The following is a 23,893-nucleotide window of genomic DNA, read 5'->3' on the forward strand; positions in this document are numbered from 1 at the left end:
CGTGCAAAGGTTTGTTTATTCCGGCAATTAGATTTACAAGGTGAAAGTAAAATATGACATATCTCATAACATGCAACTTAAGATATTTCAAGCTTTCTTTTGATATTATGTTAACGATTATGGCTAATGAAGAACTTAATTTGAATATATCAGAAAATGTTACTTTTTCAAAAACTGTTAGCCTTGATCATCAACATTATAAGAAATAAAGGCTTAACATATCTCACTTTGCATGACATGACTTTATATCACATATTAGTTTCACATTTGAAGTTGAATTGCTGACATGAATGAACTTATGCACAATATTACATTTTTTGGAGTTTCACCTATGGTAAATGGGTTATACTTGTATAGCGCTTTTCTACCTTCAAGTTACTCAAAGCGCTTTGACACTATTTCTACATTCACCCATTCACACACACATTCACACACTGATGGCGGGAGCTGCCATGCAAGGCGCTAACCACGACCCATCAGGAGCAAGGGTGAAGTGTCTTGCTCAAGGACACAACGGACATGACGAGGTTGGTAGAAGGTGGGGATCGAACCAGGAACCCTCAGGTTGCTGGCAAGGCCACTCTCCCAACAGCGCTACGTCGTTTAAGTTAATTCAATACAGAAGATATAGGGATCATGGGTACCGTATTCCTTACTTTTCAAAGGCACCCACCAGATTCTGTCAGTACTGTCAGCTATAAACGCACGTAAAATCAAGCAGTGCCACATTATGATACCCTTGTTGGACGTGACGTTACGGCCAGTTGTAGACTCGGCCGGCTCAAACACTTGGCGTGCAAACAAACACTCAAGCAGCACTCAGAGCAGACTCAGTCGGCCTTTAGGTAATGTTGCAATTTTCCAGGCAAACAAAACAAGTATGCCTGATAGAAAACATTCAAAGGTACAGTAAGGCTCCACTTTTCAAAATGTGCTAGCTAATTTACATTGGATTTGCTATAGACATGCTGCTGATTAGCATCAGCGATTTTACATGGCGATTTCAACACATCCAAATTTGGCAATGAAAACTACAACTAAGGTGCATGTTACGATCAAACAGCTGGTGTGTAAAAAGTACAATACTTACAAAGTAAACACTTTCTAGAGCGCAACAAAAGACTAGATTCAGATTAATGGTAAAGACAACTTTCTAACTCAGCAACACACCCTATTCCAGGGGGTTATAACCTTTTTGACCTCGGGGTCCAACTTTTCCACGACATAGGGGCCTACTCAAATATAAACGCTGAATTAGTCATTTTACTCTTGTTTTTGTAATGATATGAAACCATGTGTCAATCACGATTTATTTAACACACAAACCTTAGGCTTAGGTCAGGCTGTTTAGACAAATATGCACTAATCATATATACTGCATAAGAGGGGACTCATAAAAACCTGATAAAAATTATATTTACATGCTAAAATAAATCGACTAAAAAATGAATATTTTACTAAATTATCAATAAAATTTAAGTGTAATTGAAAATACAGCTTCAACACTTTAATCATATTTTTTGCTCTAAAGAATCTTCTGTAGGACTTTAGCTACAGATGTCTTTTTTTGTTTGATATTGTCATAACTGCCACAAGAGATAGAAAAGTGTATTCCAACTGAAACAAGATATTTTTGCCTGCCCGCTAGGGGGCGCTCGCGGCCCAACAATGGGCCCCGGGCCCTAACGTCTTTTCAATTGCAACTGCATGCAAAGTTTACTATATAATATTTGCAAGTGAGACTCAGAAGTGTAAAAAACCCAAGATATAACAAGTGGACAGTGCAGTTATTATAATCTGTCACTGTAAAAAGTTAAATTAAAAAATATATATTTATTGTTTAACACCTAAACACACAGAGTAGTAAAATTAAAAGGTATCCATTCCTAATTAGAAATAATGCTCAGTTTTGATTGGCACTGCCAGAGAGATGCTACAATTTAACATCCCATCCATCCATCCATCCATCCATTTTCTACCGCTTGTCCCTTTTGGTATTATTATTGTAACAGAACTGCAATGTAGGGGAATTGCACTTTTTTGGAATTTTGCCTATCGTTTACAATCATTATGAAAGACATGACGTTGGTGTAATTTTTTTTAATGCATTCTAAATATTAAATAAATGCGATCAAAAGTCATCTTAAAATGGGGGCATATGGGAGCCGCGTAATTCTGTATTAAAAATAAAGTGAAGCCCTTAAAAAACATCCTAACACCTCCATTAAGGTTTTATATACATGATGTACGTATATATGTAATGTATTAACGAGCACATTTATAAAAACGTTTAATATTTACTTATTTTGATCTTTTTAAGCATATACATGGGCCATGGCGCATTAATTTCAAAACGCATCACAACGTTTTTTTTTTCTTCTTCTTTACTGATTATTGTCATGACTTGGTCCTGGGTGTTTGCTTTTCCGGAATGCAACGGAAAGTTGGCTCGGGCGAGACGGGAATGTAAATACATGATTTATTTAATATATCAAAATAAAGTACAAACGAATAGCGCGCACAGTGGCGGAGAACAAACTATGAAACCAAAAGACTATAGCATTAATAAACAAAACTTACTTGGCATGGACTAAAAGGAGCAGCATGAACGATGAACATGAAATCAAGTGTCAGAAATGTGCAGAGCATAATTGTGGGATGTCACCAGAAAGACAAACAACTGAAAACAATTAACTTAAATACTACAGACATGATTAACGAAAACAGGTGCGTGACTCAAAACGTGAAACAGGTGCGTGACGTGACAGGTGAAAACTAATGGTTGCTATGGTGACAAAACAAAAGTGCACAAAAAGTCCAAAAACAAAACCGAACATGACCAAAACAAAAACATGATCACACAGACATGACAATTATTACTCACTGCAGACTTCATGAGTGCCAACAAACATAATAAAACATCACTTACTGTACAACGTCTGCTGTCAACATCTGCTGTCATGCCGACTGCTGGGATGTTCATATATTCCCATTTAGGTGAAGAATGATCATAATCCTCGTGAAGAAACGGGGCGAGGGGGATCAAGCATCTTTTTGTGTGGTTTTTTCACCATTTCCGGGTCCTAAATGGCTGTTAAACTGTACCAACTTGTCAGAATACCTACTCACACTTCTTCTGTCCAGGTGAGATGCATGATTTATGATCTACAATAAACTTCCAGGGAGCAAAGAAGCGAGGAAACGCCTCGCCAGTCGATCACGTCGAATTTGTACACAAGCTTGCGATCACAGCACCGCTATAAATAGTTTGTGTGCGTTAGCGCTTATAATAACAATATCATTAATACTTGGTTAATATTCAAGTCACAAAATGTAAATGGAGTATTGTTGCTCGTTTTTGAATTGTTATATATCGGATTTTATGGGCGGAATAGAGAACCTCCCATTGGCTCCGCTGTAAGCAGACTTTTATTTACAAAAATTTAATATTTCGAATAAATTTTTTTTTAAATCCATCCATGGTCATGACTTTTATAATGATTGTGAAAAATAGGAAACATTCCCACAAAAGGGCAGTTCCCCTTCGAGGCAAATATTAGAAGCATAGTGCAATAAGTGCAGAGGACAATGTTGACTTTGAGTTTGTGTTTATTTGGAACATGCAAGCATAAAACATGATACATCACAATTTCCAGTTTCTCTTTTCAACATGTTCGAAAAGGAGTAGGAAGAAGCAGAGCTTATTTAATCCTACCCCGTTTCCTTTACATAGCAGTTGCAAACTTTTGTTCACTTCCTGTTCTCAATTTATTCACAATATACTCCATGACTAATAACATAAAAAATAAATACATAATAATTAGTGAAGTAAATTATATTTCATATGTTGAGATAAATAAGATTATCTAGAAAATGAATGGATGGATTAAATAAATTCTGAATGTTTATCATGGTTCTTTTTCTTTGTACTTTGTAAACACTTTAAGTTTGAAGATCATATTAGTACATTGTTTGATTTCTTTGGTTATTCCATTCCGTAATTTAATTCCACATACTGATATACTGAAGGTCTTAAGTGTTGTACGTGCATACAAATGTTTTAAATTACATTTTTCTCTCAGATTATATTTCTCCTTTTAAACATGTGAGAGAAATTTTAAGTCAACCGAACTTATAAATTAAGGGGAATTGCATCTGGCCCATCTGGTCAAAGATTTTTTTTTTCTTCTAAAGAATCTTTCTAAAGATCCGTTTTCATATGAGAAATGTGTTACAGTTTTTCTGCAAGCAGGCCCGGAATTAAAACCACTCTAACATCTCTTAGAATGGACCTGATCAGGTTATGTAATAAATATTGCAAGCCATTTTCAATTATTTTCCTGCCTTTTCAGTTTTTTAACCCCTTTTTCAGGTCCCCCGGGGTCCAGCACAACTACGAAAATGTCTGCACTGCAACCCTTACCATGCTCTCGACCCAAACACACGGCGAGAACCGAACAGCACCGTGAGCTCCGATGCAGAGCCGGGCGGGCGGGTCAATGTGGGACACAGCTGTGGTTCAGCCCGTCAAAGCATTCGCCAGCACGGTGCGGCCAGATGTCACTGGCTGCACGGGTCGAGCGAAGGCGACGTGCAGAAACGGACGCAGCGACACGTGGTGACAGTGGGGTGCGTTTCCTGACATGCATGTTTATATTTGGACATTATTATTATAACTGTGTGTGTGTGTTGTTATCGACAGAGATGGAGGACTCTACTGCTTGGTGAGAAGGTGAGGACGGACGGACAGTGTCAAAAACAAACACTTACTCTGCGTCTCCTGACAGCTTCTTCTTTGGTGGTCTTCATCTTCTTGACAGTTATTCCCAGGTGCTGGTGGACTACCCACTAGAGGTTCTTGTAGGATGTGCCTTACTGGTCCTTGGATGTTCTCTGGCTGGCCTCTTCATAGGTCCACTGCCGGACTTCTCTGAGCCTCTGTTGGTAAGACTTCTGGTGTCGTGGTAGAGTATCAGGGAGTAGAGAGTGATTGTCAAACTGTGGTACTAATTCTAGTGATACGCCAAAGAATCACTTGATTAAAGAACAGTGTTTTATTTTCCTAGTGTTACTGTTCAAGCTGTGTGTAATGTTACAGAGGCCAAAACTTTTCAATATACATCTGCCTTGGTTTTAATAAATACTTAGGCCTACTACACTACTGTTTTAAATGTTGGTCATTGTGGTGGTACCTGGAAAGCCAAGTATTGTCTGAGGTGGTACTTAGTGAAAACAGTTTGAGAACCACTGCACTAAAGTATATTGTTTGTAAAGCCTATCGCGCAGGCAGAGGCGTTGATGATGCAAAAACATTCATATTAGACCAGTGGTTCTTAACCTGGGTTCGGTGAGTCGGGCTCAGGGGTTCGGCGGAGGTCAAGACACACCCGACTCATTGTGTAAATAAAAACTTCTCCCTATCGGCGTATTACGGATACGGCAACAGAAGAAGTCACACTGATTTGCAGGTGTGTCATTTGTTGTGAGTTTATGCACTGTGTTGGTTTTGTTCTTTGAACAAGGTGATGTTCATGCACGGTTCATTTTGTGCACCAGTAAAAAAAAACATGGTAACACTTTAGTATGGGGAACATATTCACCATTAATTAGTTGCTTATTAACATGCAAATTAGTAACATATTGGCTCTTAACTAGTCATTATTAAGTACTTATTAATGCCTTATTCAGCATGGCCTTATTATAACCCTAACCCTCTAACCCTAACCCTAACCAAAAAACTCTAAAACATATAACTTTGTCTTGAATTTGAAAAAAAACATTTGATTTTTCACTAAAGAAGGGTTCGGTGAATGCGCATATGAAACTGGTGGGGTTTGGTACCTCCAACAAGGTTAAGAAACACCGTATTAGACACTGTCCACAAACACCTGGAGCACCTCAGCCAGATTCTTGTTTGCAGACTTCTCTGCATTCTACACCCTGCAGCCCCACATCCTGGCTGACAAACTCTTAGCCCCTCTTTCATCTGGATGACCAGCTATACCTGTGGATGATGGACATTTTGACCAACAGATCCAGAGAGTTCTGGTCAACACCACTTTCTCCGACCTCTAACACATCTCAACCGACTCCCCTCACCTCTGCTCTTCATCTTCTACACCCATGACTGCAGAACCACACAACCTAACTGTCATCTGGTAAAGTACACGGATGATATCAAGCCCTTCTCATCACCATGGACCAGCTCTCCCGGAGTGGTGTGACAGCTCCTGTTTGGAACTGAACGTGAACAAGACCGAAGACCTGGTGATAACCTTCTCCAACAAGCAGATGGAAAAAGCTGCAGCAAAAAACACCATAAACCACAGGAAGCCTTTTGAAGTAGTCAAGGACTACAAATACCTGGGTACCATTTTTGACAACCAGCTAAAATTATCCTCCAACATAGAGGATGTTGTCAAGAAATGTCAGCAACGAAAATACCTTCTTGGGAAGCTCAATTCCTTTGAAGTCAGCAAGAACATCCTCCTGACTTTCTATGACTCCTCCATTGAGAGCATCATTACATTCTCCATAACCTGCTGGTTCCACTCCACCAGCCTCCAGAACAGAAACCGCCTGCAGAACACGGTCAAAGTCTGTTCTAAAATCATTGGACTTCCTGTGAGGACTCGGTTTACCATCTACGAGCAGCAGACACTCAAGTTAGCAGGTCGGATCAGGCAGGACCCCCCACACGCCCTCTTTCCAGCGTTTAAGTGGCTCCCCTCAGAACGTGGGCTTTGTGGTCTCTCTGCAGGACACAGAGGAGAAGAACAATATTTGTCCCCATGGCTGTTCAGCTCCTCAACTCTTGATCCCCTAAACCCCCACCCGCCTGCTCCTAACTAACCCCTTAAGACTTTTTTATTATGCTAACAGTGGACTTCATGCTCTGCGGTCACTTTATTTATTCTTTCAGTATACCATTTATACAGCTCTAGTATATTTTTAATCTGTCCTCCTAGTATGTGCCATGCACCACAATCACTTCTTAGCTAATATCTGCCTACTTGCACATAGCTCTGCATGTATGTGTATGTTTTCATTTAACTACAATTTAGTGTTTAACTTGAAATTGTTGCTCATTTCCTGCTCTGTGTGTCTCTTAATTGCCCACCGGGGACAAATAACGTTTTTAGAATTGAATTAAACTCTGCTTAGGTGGAGAACCTGAATATAACATAGGACTCTCCCTCACGATGTTAGGCCCAATGTTAATTAATATTCCTATCATGACTTTAGTACAGTGGTTCTTAACCTGGGTTCGATCGAACCCAAAGGGTTCGGTGAGTCGGCCTCAGGGGTTCGGCGGAGGGCGAGACACATCCGACACATCGTGTAAATAAAAACTTCTCCCTATCGGCGTGTTATGGATACGGCAACAGCATAAGTCACACTGATTTGCAGGTGTGTAATTTGTTGTGTGTGTTGGTTTTATTCTTTGAACAAGGTGATGTTTGCGCATGGTTCATTTTGTGCACCGGTAAAAAAAAACATATAACTTTGTCTTGAATTAGAAAAAATATATATATATATATTTTTCACGAAAGAAGGGTTCGGTGAATGCGCATATGAAACTGGTGGGGTTCGGTACCTCCAACAAGGTTAAGAAACACTAATTTAGTATCATCATCAATTAATCAAGATGTACTAAATTAGATCAGATTACACTCATTTTCATCTTGATTAATTCCATTATTTAAAACTAAATTAAAAGTGCTCCTCCAAAATATTATTTCATTATTCCAGTATGAGCTAGAAAATAATCATAATTGGACTACTTTTGAAGTCCATGAGAAAATACCAATCCTGATATATAAGGCATGAGCATCTGCATAGTCGTACGTTTTGATTTGTGTCCATGTGTGCTTTATCTCCTCAGGGCTTTGAGCCACGAGGGACACACATCGCCGTTCGGCAGTCCAGCTTGTCCAGGCTGCAGGAGAACACCGGCCCGGGGAAAGTGTTTGGTCTGTTGCCGGAGCAGCTCAGTAAAAGGTCAGTTCGGGCGGAAGGTTCGCTCCCGACACAACACAAGCGCATCATAAACCCCTGCAGTACTTTAAAAAAAAAGTCTGAGGTCATCACTAGCTCTGCTTTTTTAACAACTTTTTTTTCACAGAATTCGCTTTGACACAAGTACCTTACAAACACAGTTTTCTCTGTGGTTCTTGCAGCAGTGCTCCCAATGCAGAGGACAACCACAACACCTCAGGACTTCGATTAAAGAGGATGTTAGCCAGAGACTCGACTTCAGAGTCCTTCCTGTGCGACGCTCCAGGTAATCAGTCTTGTATAATGCGTCACACACATCACTGAACATAACTACAACAAGGGGACTACATTTCCTCCATCAATTATGAGGGAAATTAACAAGATAGTCCATTAAACATGACACTACAGTATAATATGTCTAAAATCCTATATAAAACAGTATTTTTTTAAAATATTCTGAACTCCTGTTTTAAAGCCAGTGTTAAGCAAAATGATGCCGCCCAAAAGAGGGCCAATTCACAAAAATTGAATGCAACTCTGTCCAAAGCCCACAACTTCCCTGCACATTTTGGCCAATCAGCATTAATGTTGCCAAACAAATGTGTCTCTTACTATGAGCATTGCTTAAACATCAACTTTTGTTCCTTTCTTGTGTAAGCAGCAGCAATATATCAAATCTTTATTGCCCGACACAAGTGTCATACTTCTTGTTCATATCTAGACAATGAGCCTTCTGGGTAATGTAGTACACTCAGAGTTTGATATAATTCGGTCCCATATAAATAAATAAATAAATGTGTCTTTTAAAAGGAAAAGGGTAAAAAATAAGGATTACTATATAACGCAATCACGGGAATAACGCCACAGTATTTTATGGACACCAACGACCACGTTATATCGAACTTTGAGTGTATATAAATATGTCCATCTTAGTTTACTTGTATGTATACATTTATTTTACTTGTATTTATCCAGGGTAAGACAATTAAGAACAGGTTTTGACTTGCTATGTTGACTTAGCAAAGACGCTGCATTTACATGACCAAGTTTGTTGAAGTGTGACAATAATCTCTCATCGACTCAAATATACAAAAGTGACTGCTGTTGATCGAGCTCAACAATTGACAAACTATCTAATGTGTGGGGGTAAATGCTTTGGAACATAAATTAATGTTTAAGTTGGACAAAACACTTTTCCAATGGAATACAAACACAGAATGTCTGAAACTTAGAGACGATAAAGAAGTCTGTGCTGTTGTTTCACCGTCTCGTATCTACTTTAAGTATGTGTGATATAAAACGAGTAAAACATCAATGCAGTTTTTGTTTTTACAAGGTTTGTTGAAATGCTTTGGTTTTCAATGTTAAGGTTACACTGAACACTTTAAACATCGATAACAAATTTATAAAATTAAGTTGATTGAACGTTTTTTTTTTTTTTTTTTTAAGTAAAGGCCTCAAAAAATTGCAACTTTTGCTGTAACTCTCTTAAAAAGCTTCCGCAAATGTCACGCATTTTCAGGGTTTCGGCAGGTATCAGCAAAACTAATAATTCTTTTTAATGCCCTTTTATTGCAACAAATTTAATGCCCATGTTCTACTATTATTATACATAGTCAAAACTGTCTGTGTAGACAAAATTGTAAAAATATGACATTGATAATCTTAAATAGTTGAAAAGTTTACTGTACATTAACGGTTACTCTCTAGAGAATTAGAATTGGTTCACAAGACTGTTGAAGCTGATATTGTATATGTATTTATTTATTTTTCTGTATTGGCAGTGACAGCTGCAGCCAGTTGTGATGGCACCGTGGCGGCAGCAGAAGTTGCTTTGTTGGTCACGCTAAAGAAATTGGCACCGTTGTCTGCTGCCTGTCTTTTTATTCGCCAACTTGCGTTTAGCTAATAGCATGTGCGATTTCACAGCATTAAATGTTTTTAATGCCTCTGGACATCGAATTCAATGCCATTTAAGGCCTTACTTTTCGCAAAATTCTTTTAAGGCCTTTTAATGTTTGTTAACAATCATGTAAAAAAACTTAAAATTCCTGAATAATGCGGCTGTATCACAAACTTCCATAGCTGACATTACATTGTTCTTCTCTGAACCCCAAACTGAGACTGAATTCAGTCAATTAACAAGTAGTTTTACATGCTAGAAGAAAGGATAATCACAGGTGGTCATATTCTATGTTGAGTCCATCTGTCTCCTCCGCACAGGCCAGCGTTTCGCCCAGCTGGTGTTTCGCTCAGAAAACTCAGCCAGTCTCTGGAGCCTGAAGGCTATCCACGCCATGTGCGAGATGGAACAATCCAGGGTACGTTCTGATCTAAACTGGTGCTTCCACGACACCTTTAGCCCTTGCCCATCTGCTTGCTTCTTCAACTCCTCAGCCATCATTCTGTGTTGAAACGTTGACTCCAATGTCCATCCATCCATTTTCTAATTGGCTAATTTGTTTGGGAATGTGTACAAAAGCATTTCGCTCGTCTGTCGCAGATCCGCTCCCAGGCTCAGTTCCAGGATGTGTGCCAGCAACATGTGAGAGCCGAGGCTGAAGTGGCATCCAGGAGTGGCTGCTGTCCCAGCTGGTCTCTGGGAAATTACTTAGCCGTCCTAACTAATGCCTCCTGCTGTCTAAGCCTAACCTCACACAAGGTAGATGTTCCGAACAAACACACAAACCAGTACTTAAAGGATCTTGAGTTCCCTATCCAAACAATATTGTTTGATATGTTGGAAAGCTGATATTAGCAAAACCTTTTAAGGTTGTTATTTTCTTCACCTCAGGTCTCGGAGGCTCTTAATCTTCTTCGAAGGTGTGCTCCTTACTACCATGAAGGACACCTTGTGGAGACATGTGTTCAAGAACCCAAGTATGGTAGCTGCTCTTTTGTCCCATCTCACTGCAAACAGTCCAGCATAGTTTTCCAAATTCTACATTTCCTGGTTGATAAAGACTTCCTGGGCCCACAGACAACAGAGTATCAGATCCCGACCCTCAAGTATAGTCTTCTGTTTCTACCGGTGGATAAAGGGGAACACATGATGGAGATCTATATGAGGAGCCTGAAGGGAAGAGATCTCACATACAAAAATACAACTATTACTGGAATGGATCTTGGACTCAAGCAGTCACTCTTCAAGTATTATCTCGCAAGAGATTCAGTGTTCCCAGTCCTCGCAGTCACTTCCCTTCTCTTCACAATGGCTCTCTATCTCCACTCCCTCTTCTTGGTGGTGTTATCTGTGCTAGCAATCACAGGTTCCCTCTTCACGTCCTATTTCCTCTACAAAGTAGCATTTCGCCTGACTTTCTTCCCCCTGGTTAACCTTTCGGCAGCGCTGATTCTCCTGGGAAGTTGCTCCAATCAGGTTTTGATATTTGCCGACTTCTGGAATCTGCAGCTGTCCCAGAAAAACTCGGCCTCCCTTGAGAAGAGAGTGCACAGGGTTTTGCAGGAAATGGGCTATTTGATTCTAGCGTCAGGGTTGACCTCCAGTGCAGCTTTTTTCTCTGGTTATCTCAGCAGCATCACGGCTATCAGATGTTTTTCTGTTTATCTGGGCACCGCCTCTTTAGTCAGCTCTTTCTTGGTGCTGGTGTGGCTGCCGTGCGCTTTCATCTTGCGTGAGCACTACACAGAGTCCTCTTCTGCATCCGCCCCACTGCATGGGTGGAAGCCCTGTTGCGCCAGAAACCCTGTCGGATTCTGGAATGAGAGCTCACGCAAGAAATGCCTCTTCACCTTCGGGCAGAAGCTGAGAGAGCTGAAACGAGGCCTCGCTGACACGTCTAATTTAGTGTTCCTCAAAATCCTGCCGTGTGGAGTGGTGAAGTTCCGCTACATCTGGGTGTGCTGGTTCGCAGTGCTTGCTGCAGGTGGCACGTACATGTCCTGTTTCGACCCGGGAATGAAGCTGCCCACCCTTGACAACACAGTCACTCAGCTTTTCCGCTCCAGCCACCCATTTGAGAGATACGATGCCGAATATCGTCACATGTTTATGTTTGAGAGACAAATGAATGGAGAAGATAGGCCCGTGACATTGACACTTGTTTGGGGCATCAAACCGACTGATAACGGAAATCCCTTTAACCCGAATAGCAATGGCTCTTTGGTTCTAGACCCAGACTTTACAATGAGCCAACCTGATGCTCAGGTTTGGTTGAGGGACCTTTGTGGACGTGTGCAAAACCAAAGCTTTTACTCAGCACCGTCCATTGCGGACAAAGACACGACGATAGATAACGTCTGTCTTGTGGACCAGCTCGTACACTGGGTATCTCTCAGACGGTGCTCAGAGAGTCGTGATGAACGTCGTCATTGCTGTAACGACATCTCCTTCCCATTCCCTGCTGGCATCTTTGAGAGCTGCCTGAGTATGATGTTGGCAGAGAGGTCTGCTGAGGGACATTTGAACAAAGGGGGCGGCCTGTACTTCCAGCCAGATGGCCGCATCGCCGCACTGGTGCTGGCATTCAAAACCACCTATCGCCACAGCTTCAATTTCAGCCAAACAAGTGTTTTCTACAGAGAAATCCTGGCGTGGTTTAACAAAGAAATATCAGGAGCTCCGCAAGGGCTTGAGAACGGCTGGTTCATCAGTCAGCTGTCTCTTTTTGACCTACAACAAGCTTTGAGCGCGGAGACATTAGTGGTAGCAGGCACCTCGGTGTCTCTTACATTTATTTTGCTTCTCATAACCACCTGGAATATTCCATTAAGTGTGTACGGGACTGTAGCTGTGGGTGGCAGTGTGTTTGTCACCGTCGGACTGCTGGTCCTCCTGGAGTGGCAGCTTAGTGGCATCGAGGCTCTCTTCATCTCATCAGCAGCTGGGCTCTCTGTTGATTTTGTGGCCAACTACTGTTTTTCCTACTGCTTTGCTCCACATGCAGATAGAATAGGAAAAGTAGCACATTCCACAAAAAGGATGGGGTGTCCTGTAGCAATAGTTTCTGGTGCTTTTTTCTGCACCGGGCTTATCATGTTGCCTTCGACGGTGCTGCTCTTCAGGAAATTGGGGATTTTCCTATTTTTGGTGAAATGTGTAGCATGTGGATTTGCCACTTTCTTTTTCCAGTCATTGTGTTGCTTCTTTGGCCCTGAGAGGAACTGTGGCAGGATTCCACTCCCTTGTTTGTCAGACCCGTCTGGTGGGATGATGTCTTCCTGCTCCGGGGCAGAACAAGTCCCCTCGTCCACTAACGGTGCTTTCGACTCAGCTCGATTTAAAAGGACCTTCAACAAAGCAGGTGGTTACGCATACCCGAACCAGAATGCGGGGGATCAGATGGTAGCAGGAGGCGGGGCCAGAGAGCCAGAGCAGTACGAGCTGCAGCCTTTGGCCTATCGACTTAGTGACAGCTTTGAGAACAGCACCTGCACCAGCAAGCTGTCCAACAGACCTTCTGTGCTCTCTGACGAGATTGAGTACTGCGGGAGCGATGGGGCCTTGGCAGAGGAAAGTGGGCAGATTTGCGGTCGTCAAGTACCAGCCGCTCTGCAGACCTCATCTCCGTACAAAGAGAACCTAACCAGATATGTAGGCCCGGCAAAAGATGACATGACTCATGGCAAGAGGTTGTGTAAATCTTGCCAAGATTCTTCTAGAACACTGCAACACTGGACCAATAAAACATTCTCCTCCTCTTCTAGCATGAATGAGACCATAACAAGCCACACTCTTGAAACCACTGACCAGCCATGCCTGTGCACAGATGAGCAAACCGCAGAAGAGAGACTCCTTCAGGCCTCCTCTCAGTCTGTTAGCTCCTGCGAATTTCTGGATGAGTCTAATGAAACGTGTTTAAGCGACATTGAACCAGGGCCTTCCAGCGCTCAGCCAAAGAATGAAGAAGCTCAGTTACAACCGGGACACCTGAATGGCAAAAGAGACACATTACGTCTCTCGCTCAGGGAGACAGTTTACGAGACTTGCCGCAGCAGTCAGACTGAGGATATTGTCATTTTACCCAACAGCAAGCCGGACTTACCAGACGTTTGGATAAAGAGAGACGGACAACGAGAGGACATGCTATAATATAAGCAGAGATCACAGTGTGTTGATTGTCTTAATGTCTTTACACAAGGACTTGCAACAACTAAACAACAGGACATTGCACTTTCAGAAATGGACAAATGTGCAACAGTCCTTTTCAGTATCAATGTAATGCGATGGTTTTACCTATAATTTCATTCAAAGGATAGAAAGTGATTTGTTCCCATTTCTTTTTTTTCAAGCTAACTAAGCTAAGCTAACCTTAATTCGACTTGTTGGTTAAAACAAACATAAGGTGAAGCAATAAAGAAGGGTAAGACCACAAATCAGCATCATAGATGTTGTTTAAGTATGTTAAATGTCAACTATTAGGCTGGTTGGTACAGCAAAGGTATGAGAAGAGAGCTTCTGTTTAAAGATAGCCTTGTCTTTTTTCAGCAGAGTGCTTAGTTGTACAACAAACAAAAGGTTCAGGGTTTAAGAAAAGGACCAGCAAATCACATTACAAATAGTGTTGTCACTTCAGTCCAGTTTGCTTTTTGTGATGATAATGTGCTTGGTCTTGTGTGGCCATTTAGGAAGTCTGAAATGGTTTTTGTTTCAAAACTTGAAATCATGTTTCAGTAAAAAAAAAAAATGATGCCGTTCATTCGCATATCTGTGACCAAAATGGGTGTAATGCAAAAGAAGTATGTGTGGGTCTCTGTATGGATCAACATGTGCCTATGTTTTTGTAATAAAACAAGATTAACTGATGACTTTGTTGCAAAAAAAAAAACATCTTTTGAACAGAAAGCAATTTCATGAACATGCGAAACAAAGAACAAAAAAGGTACAGAGACTAAATGTCGTTTGACTGCGGAACCACCTGTTGTGTGTGTTAGTTTTTGAGGTGTAACTTTAACCGATAACAAATGACAAGGTTTCGCAAGAAATTAACAAAGGAATCATTTATTGCAGGCTCGTCTTACTTAGCCTAAAGAAAAAATGAAAGTACTTTGAATGTTATTAAACAGCTGATATTAACACAAGACTTTTCCCCCCACACTGGAATTTATTTGCTTTGCATTATGGGATGCACATTACCGAGAGAAACTAAAAGCACATAGAAAGCAGAAGACTACATAGTGTCACTGTCCAATGATCACCTCATAAGTTACAACATGATTTTAATGTTTCTCAGCGACGATTCTAATCACAGAGGTCTTACTTTGTCAAACCAAAGTGTTGCAGTTTTGGTTAATGAGCGTCATATTTCGAGCAGGTAATTACCATCCATCCATTTTCTACCACTTGTCCCTTTCGGGGTCGCGGGGGGTGCTGGAGCCTATCTCAGCTGCATTCGGGCGGAAGGCGTGGTACACCCTGGACAAGTCGCCACCTCATAATTACAATAATGTATATACCCGTAACCAAGTCTGATTAATGAATTCATGCTGGTCAAAACGGAGTGGCTAAATTAGCAATCAAACTACAGTATGAATAATTCTAATTTTAAGGTAAATTAAATATTAAAAAGATAGAAAACCCCAATTACATTCCATACAACACAGGTGTCAAACTCAAGGCCTGGGGGTCAGATCTGGCCCGCCACATAATTTTCTATGGCCCTCAAAAGTCTGGAAATAATATGAGACATTAAAGCACTTAATCTTCTCTGACCAAATGTATTTGTTCTTTATATGTACTGGATGCCATTGCATATCTTTGAAATTAATATTAGCTAAAAATGCAACAAAACATTATATTTTTGGGTTAAAATAGAAATAAATACCTAAACATCTACTTGACTTATGATATCAAAGCAAGTTATCCATCATATTGTACCCAATAGATTTTACAGTAAAAAAAACTGGCCTGACAAAGCTGACATTTCTTCTGAAAAGAAAGTTAATGTGAGACAAGATTGTCATCAGACAGTGAGTCTATGTCAAGTAAGCCATTAGAGAAAATATAAAAACAGAACCTACTAAAGCATACACAAAAATGACAGCCGAATAAGCCCCTAAAGAGGGTGGGCGGAGGGGGAATGGTGGGGGTTCTCGCTTCAGTCCACTTCCACCCAGTCTTCTTTGGCCCAGCCAGGCAACTGTGTTGAGTATTCAAAGTCTGGTCCTTTGTAGCGTAAAGCGTGCAGGTACAAGAGGAGTTCCTTCTCAGTGGGATCAGCTCGCACTAGTCTGCACTCACTACAAAGATGGTCAATGGCTGTTGAACTATTAGCCAGCAACTCTTTTTGGTTTCCATGCCATTGGTCTTGAGGTTCTTGGATAGAGGCGCTGTCTTTGCTCTCTTCTGGGGTGGACTGTTCTATGATTTCCCTGCTTTCTCCACTTTTCTCAGTTTCACATGACCCATCATCCAATTTCTTGTCCTTCTCTGTCTCCTTTGAAAAAATGCTCCCGTTGTCAGATAAATTCAGGAGTTCGAGGCTTTCCTGACCCTGATGTTCCTCTACCAGAGCCTTCAGAATCTCCTCATCACTCGTTCCTATCAGTCCACCTTTCCCCCTGTGAGGACCCCAGGCGGAGGAACCATAGATGGGATCATTGAGGATGGGGAAGCCCAGGTACTGAAGGTGCACCCTGATCTGATGGGTGCGGCCTGTAAGAGGCAAACAGCGCACTACGCTGGTCTTCCCGTTAAAGCTCAGCCTTTGGAACACTGTCCGACACTCCTTTCCCTTTGGGTCAACGCGGCACAGCCCGATTTTAAAGGACACAACCAGGATGGGCTCCTCGCAGACGAGTTCGCCTTCTGGAAACTCACCTTCCACTCGGCAAACATATTCCTTTTCAAGCTGCCAGAAGGAACACATGCAGTTTTAAAAGAAAAACTCTGAATCCTATCATGCGTGAAGAATGGGAAACAAGCCCCACGGGAGCCTTAAAGAAAGTACATACCTTGCGCTCTCTCACCAGCTGGTCCAGTTTCTTTGAGGCCTCCAGTGTCCTGGCAAAGAGCAGCACCCCCGAGGTGAGGCGGTCCAGTCTGTGGACTGTGTGCAGCTCAGACACGCCCCGCTCTTTACCCAGGATGAAAATCACTGTGTTGTGTCGGAAGCGACCGCAAGGGTGGACGGGGATGGAGGCGGGCTTGTCCACTACGAGGACTTCACCATCGTCCACCAGGACCTCCAGGGGCTTGCCCACCACAGGGGGCTCGTGACGGTGCATGGTATTCCTAATGTAGTCGTTGTCCTGTCATAGGAAAAGTGAACATAGATGTTTTTTATGTCAACTCATTGCTAGAACACAATTTTTAGAGACAGACGAAAATATATACTGTATATACCAGACTATGAGCTGCTACTTTTTTCCAACGCTTTGAACCCTGCGGCTAAAAAAAAAAAATGTGTGACTGATTTATGGATTTTTCTTTGCTAACGGACAGAATGTTTTGTATTCAACGTGGCTCAGTTGGCAGAGCGGCCGTGCCAGCAACTTGAGGGTTCCTAGTTTGATCGCCATCCTAGTCACGTCCGTTGTGTTCTTGAGCACGACCCTTCACCCTTGCTCCTGATGTGTTGTGGTTAGGGCCTTGCATGGCAGCTCCCGCTTTGAGTACCTTTAAAGGGGAACATTATCACAATTTCAGAAGGGTTAAAACCATTAAAAATCAGTTCCCAGTGGCTTATTTTATTTTTCGAAGTTTTTTTCAAAATTTTACCCATCACGCAATATCCCTAAAAAAAGCTTCAAAGTGCCTGATTTTAATCATCGTTATATACACCCGTCCATTTTCCTGTGACGTCACACAGTGATGCCAATACAAACAAACATGACGAATAGAACAGCAAGATATAGCGACATTAGCTCGGATTCAGACTCAGATTTCAGCGGCTTAAGCGATTCAACAGATTACGCATGTATTGAAACGGATGGTTGTAGTGTGGAGGCAGGTAGCGAAAACGAAATTGAAGAAGAAACTGAAGCTATTGAGCCATATCGGTTTGAACCGTATGCAAGCGAAACCGACGAAAACGACACGACAGCCAGCGACACGGGAGAAAGCGAGGACGAATTCGGCGATCGCCTTCTAACCAACGATTGGTATGTGTTTGTTTGGCATTAAAGGAAACTAACAACTATGAACTAGGTTTACAGCATATGAAATACATTTGGCAACAACATGCACTTTGAGAGTGCAGACAGCCCATTTCAGGTGCACTAAGAACATATATTTTTCCACGATTTCAGCACTCAGGTTAACCATACCTAAATAGACACAAAATACTGCATTACACAAGACTACCCGAATGTACTCGAATGGTTGAAAAAAATAAATGTTTTTAAGCCAAATTATTGGTAAACACAGTTTATGTATAATAATTTACGTAAAACTGCGAGTAATGAATAAAGTTTTCATCAATTAATATATTCTGTAGACAAACCCTCATCCGCTCTCTTTTCCTGAAAGCTGATCTGTCCAGTTTTGGAGTTGATGTCAGCAGGCCAGGGAAGCTAGGGTCAATATTCTTCTCTTGATCATCTTCGGTTCATTCTTGCCATCTCTGTCGTAGCATAGCTTTCGTGGGTAAAGTGTGCGGAACAAACGACTGACCATTTCGTCGGCTTTCCCCACACCCTCGTATTTTGAACAAATTTCGTCCAATTTCTTGCCACTTTCGCATCTTTGGGCCACTGGTGCAACTTGAATCCGTCCCTGTTCGTGTTGTTACACCCTCCGACAACACACTTACGAAAGTGAGGAAATGGCGGATTGCTTCCCGATGTGACGTCACAACGTGACGTCATCGCTCCGAGAGCGAATAATTGAAAGGCGTTTAATTCGGCAAAATTCACCCATTTAGAGTTCGGAAATCGGTTAAAAAAATAAATGGTCTTTTTTCTGCAACATCAAGGTATATATTGACGCTTACATAGGTCTGGTGATAATGTTTCCCTTTAAGGTAGAAAAACGCTACACAAGTATAGCCCATTTACCATTTAACAAATAGTTTTCATGTAACACCGACAGAAACACTGAAAAGGCGTTTTGTTTGCTCACTGCAGGTGCTGTGTTGAAAATGTACTTCCTGTTTCGTTACTTCAACCAGAAGTATTTGTCCATAGCGTTTCTGCTTGAAAGCATTCTTCATTCCACGTAACATTTTACATTTTTACATTAAACGAAAAAAAAATCATATTTACTGAACCGTCCTATATGTGACGTCTGTAGGAGTGTTTTCATGCATATTTGCACATGATATCGTAATGTAATCAAGGTAGCGTCACTAGCATTAGCGAATATGCTAACATATTTACAAGTGTCTATGTTAGTATCATTAACTTACAATGGCATTCTTTTTGTATTGTTTCACTTTTGTAAATTCACGAAAACGTCACCGTGGAGTTATTGGGTCTGTTTCCCTGATTGGAGAGCTAACTTCCGCAGCTAGTGGGTCCATGACGATGACTTCTGTTTTGTTTCATCAGCCATTTTACAGGCACCGTTTGCAAACGATTAGGTATGTAAATAAACATTTACAAAATATTTCGTACCGGTTTATATCTGCAGCTTATGGTCTGGTGCGGCTAATATATGTAAAAAATATTTATTTGTTGGTGGGTTTTGTAGCCAGTAAAATACGGTAGTTCAAACATCTCTCATGGAAGCGATACTATATTGGATTATCAGTGTAAAGGTAATTTAAGGGTTATATTTTATATTTAGAGGGCTCTAACAATGTTGGAAATCATAGTTAGAAGGTAGTAAGCAGTGTTTTATGCTCTAGTTTGATGTATAATTACACCTGCTTTGCAGAAAGTCGTCTATAGCAGTCCGGTGTTGTGCCAAACAGTGATTCCTTGCCAAAAACGGAAGCTTTTAAATGTATAAAAGGTACTCCAACAGGTAAACAGAACAGTATGCATTTTTATGAAATATGTTACTCTCCTTAAAGTCTAGTAATCTATGCACTGATAGGATGTATCAGACACAAATGATTACTTTTTGGCAGCCATTAGGTTAAGTTCCATACCAAATTGTTTTTTGGGGTGGATATCAGTTTTTTAAAGGGTACTTCAACAACAGTACAGTAAGTACAGCTTTATGATATCTGTAACTCTTCTAAAAAAGGTGCCAGTCCTTTATACACAGAAAAGATAATCAAAATATTAATTGTTATCACTTTTTTGGCAGACACCACATAGTTTTGGATTATTTTAGACATAACATATAAAATAGACAAAAAATATATATTTTTAACATGTTAACAGTACTTTTCATATTTTGATGTAACACATACAGTGCATTTAGAAGCCAAAATAAACTTGATTTACAGATAAAACCAATTAAAATGAATGCAGTGTAGCAGACGAAGAATTAGATGTAATATTCCAAGCACTTTATAAATATGTATTATGTGCATGAACAAAGAACAATTTATATTGTGTGTAGCGTCTAAACAAGAGCATAATCAACATCGGAACAATAAGTATTTTACAAACTCATGAATACTATAGAAAGGGCCAACTGTTCTAATTTTTCGGACACACTAAAGGCTTAATAATTTCAAACACATATCATTGCAGTTACCACAGATTGTGTTTGTTTTACATGCAGAGCAGTGCAGCTTTAACAAGCGGTGCGCGGTCCCGCGGCAGGAATCCTTTTTTGGTACAACACCAGAACCAACTAACCACAACAAACGAAGGACGATGACGTAGCGACTTGTCCAGGGTGTACCCCGCCTTCCGCCTGAATGCAGCTGAGATAGGCTCCAGCCATACTTGCCAACCCTCGCGAATTTCAGGGCTCCTCCCGAAAATCTCCCGGGGCAACCATTCTCCCGAATTTCTCCCGATTTCCACCCGGACAACAATATTGGGGGCGTCCCTTAAAGGCACTGCCTTTAGCGTCCTCTACAACCTGTCGTCACATCCGCTTTTCCTCTATACCAGGGGTGTCAGACTCAAATACAGAGTGGGCCAAAATTTAAAACTGAACAAAGCCGCGGGCCAAGGTTGAACAAATTAACCTTTTAATTAGGGACCCAAACAAGTTTTGCATTGAATATTGAACAAGCAAGGCTTATATAACTTTATAGTGACATGCAAAATCGAGTTTCAAATAATAATAATAATAATAAAAAAATATCAATGGCATATCAAATACAATTTAAATAAAAATTGAATTTTGCAGCTTTCTGAGGTAAATCTCAACATTAATTTTTTCCACAGTCTTTAAATTTGAAAATAAAATAACAATGAATAAACCAACCATTCAGGACTTTAAGCTGCTCAGTTTGCAACACACTGATCTAATCTGATGTGCCCAAGCCAGATACCTGCCATCTTTTCTTGGATGCTAGTTCATTAATGTCGGGACTCAGGCTTTGAGCTGAGGCAACCTTCATTATCGAACGAAGGTGTTCATCAGTCATTATATCTCGTAGTCCACCCGGACCACAGTCTTGTGGGCGTGCCTTAAAGGCACTGCCATTAACGTCCGCTTTTCATCCATTCTAACAACGTACCGGTCCAGTCACAGGGATATGTACGGCTTCTGTACGCTCACATAAGTTAATGCAACACATACTTGATCAACAGCGATACAGGTTACACTGAGGGTGCCTGAATAAACAACTTTAACATTGTTAGAAATATACGCCACACTGTGAATCCACACCAAACAAGAATGACAAACACATTTCGGGAGAATAACCGCACCGTAACACAACATAAACACAACAGAACAAATACCCAGAACCCTTTGCAGCACTAACTCTTACAGGACGCTACAAAATACACCACCCCCCCCACCCCCCCCCCCCCAACCCATCCATCCATCTTCTTCCGCTTATCCGAGGTCGGGTCGCGGGGGAAGCAGCCTAAGCAGGGAAGCCCAGACTTTCCTCTTCCCAGGGGATCCCGAGGCGTTCCCAGGCCATCCTCGTTCTATTCTCTGTCACTTGTCGTCGCCATGTGTCTTCTTCGTTCTACCGCTTCTTCTCCTTCTTGTTGTGTGTGCAGTTGTGCACTCCTGTAGATGTTATAACGTGACTGGGCCGGCACGTTGTTTATATGAAGGTAAAGCGGACGTGACGACAGGCTGTCCTCACTCAGGTCCGTACTGACCTGGAGGGGGCGTGCCTTAAGTCCGGCTGGAAATCGGGAGAAATTCGGGAGAATGGTTGTCCCAGAAGATTTTCGGGAGAGGCACTGACATTCGGGAGTCTCCCGGAAAATTCGGGAGGGTTTGCAAGTATGCCCGTGACCCCAAAAGGGACAAGCGGTAGGAAATGGATGGATGGACCACAAATCACTTTCAACGCCCCTGCTTTAACAATAATGTTTGGGGTCATTTACTGAACTCGTCTACGACAAAAAGGCACTCACTAACGTAACGCCTGTTTTGAAGACATGTTAATGCAAAACAAATGAAGTATTCGCCATGACTTACTGACCTTAAGGACCACAGAGAGGTCCTCCACGGGAGTTTCGTTCAGGCGGATGCGACCTTCTTTAGCAGCTTTCTGGTAATACTCAATGGATTTATTCTGGAATTCGCTCTCGAACACTTCCATAAGGCTTTTCCCTAGCCAGCGACCTTTGCAGTAGGTCTTGAAGTCAAAGAAATACGGGCGCACTTTCCGAAGGCCGTCTTCAAAGTAGTACGAGGTCTCGTCGAAATGTGCCTGACAGAAACTGACACCTGGTTTCCGCTTCTGAGGATGAGGAACATATCTCTCGCCGGGTTTCAGCTTCTTTCCCCCGGCTCCTCTTCGCCGCTTTCTTCTGCAGCCCGCTTCCGCCAGCTCGTCGCTTTTACGTTTGCCGGTTACTTCAGCCTCTTCCGCCGTGGTCCTCTCTGTCGACCCCGGAATGCTTTCTCTGGCTAACTCCATGGAAATAGTGACTTTATAACGAGGACAAATATAAAAACGAGACAAATCAACTTTGGCGCCCAACCGCTTCCTAAGAACACTCTTCTGGAAATGACCTTCGAAAGAACTGGGAAGAACACACAGAACTCTCTTTAAATATTGCATCAAAGTTTCGAAACGAGTGAAATATGTCTAAAGAAGCGTGCATCGTTGAGGGGTCTTTCTGATACAGCCTGTCGCACATATGACGTCACTTTGTAGTTTATTTACATATATGTAGTTTTACCGTTCAAGTTGCTAGTATTTTACCCATTTACTACAGATTATATTGCATTTGGAATATTTCTGAAAGATAGCAACCGAGAAAAGTTTATTACGTGGGATCAGTTTCGAAGCTGTCTCTGTGGTTTGTGAAGCCCTTTGAAGCATTTGTGATTAAGGGCTATGTAAATAAACTTTGATTGATAGATTAAAAATTCTCTTTTCATATATAAAAGTAAAGTGAAACTCAAATCCTCCCATTGGATTGATGATTTTAATTTTTTTTACATTTTGGAAAATGTCAAAATATAAAAGCCCTTAAATTAATGTCTTTATTGAAAAAAAAAAAAAATATATATATATATATATATATACATACACGTAAATACGAGAGAGGCGCCTTTTTTGTTATGCATCTCTTATTTCTTTATTGTTTATTTTTACTTTCTTTAACATGGTTTGTATGTGAATTATATTTATTTAATTTAATTTTATAATGCTTTGTAACTTTTTTAATTTATTTAAAGTCTTACTGTTTGTATATTGATTGTTTTATGTTCAACTGTTTAATAAAATAAAAAGAAACAGGTTTTACAACTTACAATATAATATACTACATTTCAAATATTTATAAAAGACAACCTAGAAATGGTGATGAATATTATTCTCTTGCTAGGATTTAAAAAAATAAATAAAACCCAATTTTATCATTGGATCAATAATTTTAAATGATTAGTTAAAACTTGGACAATTTTAAATGATAGGAAAGCCCTCAAGTTATTGTCTTTTATATA

At 41.0% G+C, this 23,893-nt stretch overlaps 2 protein-coding genes across 4 annotated transcripts in view; one reads left to right on the forward strand and one right to left on the reverse strand.

Moving 5' to 3' along the window:
* disp2 (dispatched RND transporter family member 2) overlaps positions 1 to 14,250 on the forward strand; it is a 22,464-nt gene extending 8,214 nt beyond the window's left edge. The window contains exons 3-10 of one of the 3 annotated variants that reach the window (XM_061968366.1): positions 4,373 to 4,629; positions 4,703 to 4,732; positions 4,788 to 4,944; positions 7,886 to 8,001; positions 8,181 to 8,284; positions 10,222 to 10,319; positions 10,502 to 10,660; positions 10,793 to 14,250. In XM_061968366.1, coding sequence (XP_061824350.1) covers positions 4,373 to 4,629; positions 4,703 to 4,732; positions 4,788 to 4,944; positions 7,886 to 8,001; positions 8,181 to 8,284; positions 10,222 to 10,319; positions 10,502 to 10,660; positions 10,793 to 14,050 — 4,179 coding nt within the window. In that variant the 3' untranslated portion in view covers positions 14,051 to 14,250. The remainder of the gene's footprint in view (positions 1 to 4,372; positions 4,630 to 4,702; positions 4,733 to 4,787; positions 4,945 to 7,885; positions 8,002 to 8,180; positions 8,285 to 10,221; positions 10,320 to 10,501; positions 10,661 to 10,792) is intronic. The other 2 variants (XM_061968368.1, XM_061968369.1) reach the window with 2 other exon arrangements.
* Positions 14,251 to 14,943: 693 nt separating this feature from the next.
* Positions 14,944 to 23,069, reverse strand: rpusd2 (RNA pseudouridine synthase domain containing 2). The gene is made up of 3 exons (XM_061968370.1): positions 22,419 to 23,069; positions 16,912 to 17,208; positions 14,944 to 16,808 (listed from the first exon to the last, which is right to left on the reverse strand). The coding sequence occupies exons 1-3, from the start codon at positions 23,001 to 23,003 to the stop codon at positions 16,056 to 16,058; spliced, it is 1,635 nt and encodes a 544-aa protein (XP_061824354.1). The 5' UTR covers positions 23,004 to 23,069; the 3' UTR covers positions 14,944 to 16,055.
* Positions 23,070 to 23,893: the final 824 nt, after the last annotated feature.

This window comes from Nerophis lumbriciformis, linkage group LG08 (genome assembly GCF_033978685.3).
Source record: "Nerophis lumbriciformis linkage group LG08, RoL_Nlum_v2.1, whole genome shotgun sequence".
Lineage (NCBI taxonomy): Eukaryota > Metazoa > Chordata > Actinopteri > Syngnathiformes > Syngnathidae > Nerophis > Nerophis lumbriciformis.

Excerpts from the sequence above, each read along its gene's own strand:
- rpusd2 (XM_061968370.1), bottom strand. The coding sequence starts at position 23,003 with ATGCAATATTTAAAGAGAGTTCTGTGTGTTCTTCCCAGTTCTTTCGAA. Across the intron at positions 17,209-22,418 it reads ACCTCTCTGTGGTCCTTAAG|GACAACGACTACATTAGGAA; the intron begins GTCAGTAAGTCA and ends TTCCTATGACAG. Across the intron at positions 16,809-16,911 it reads AGCTGGTGAGAGAGCGCAAG|CTTGAAAAGGAATATGTTTG; the intron begins GTATGTACTTTC and ends TCCTTCTGGCAG.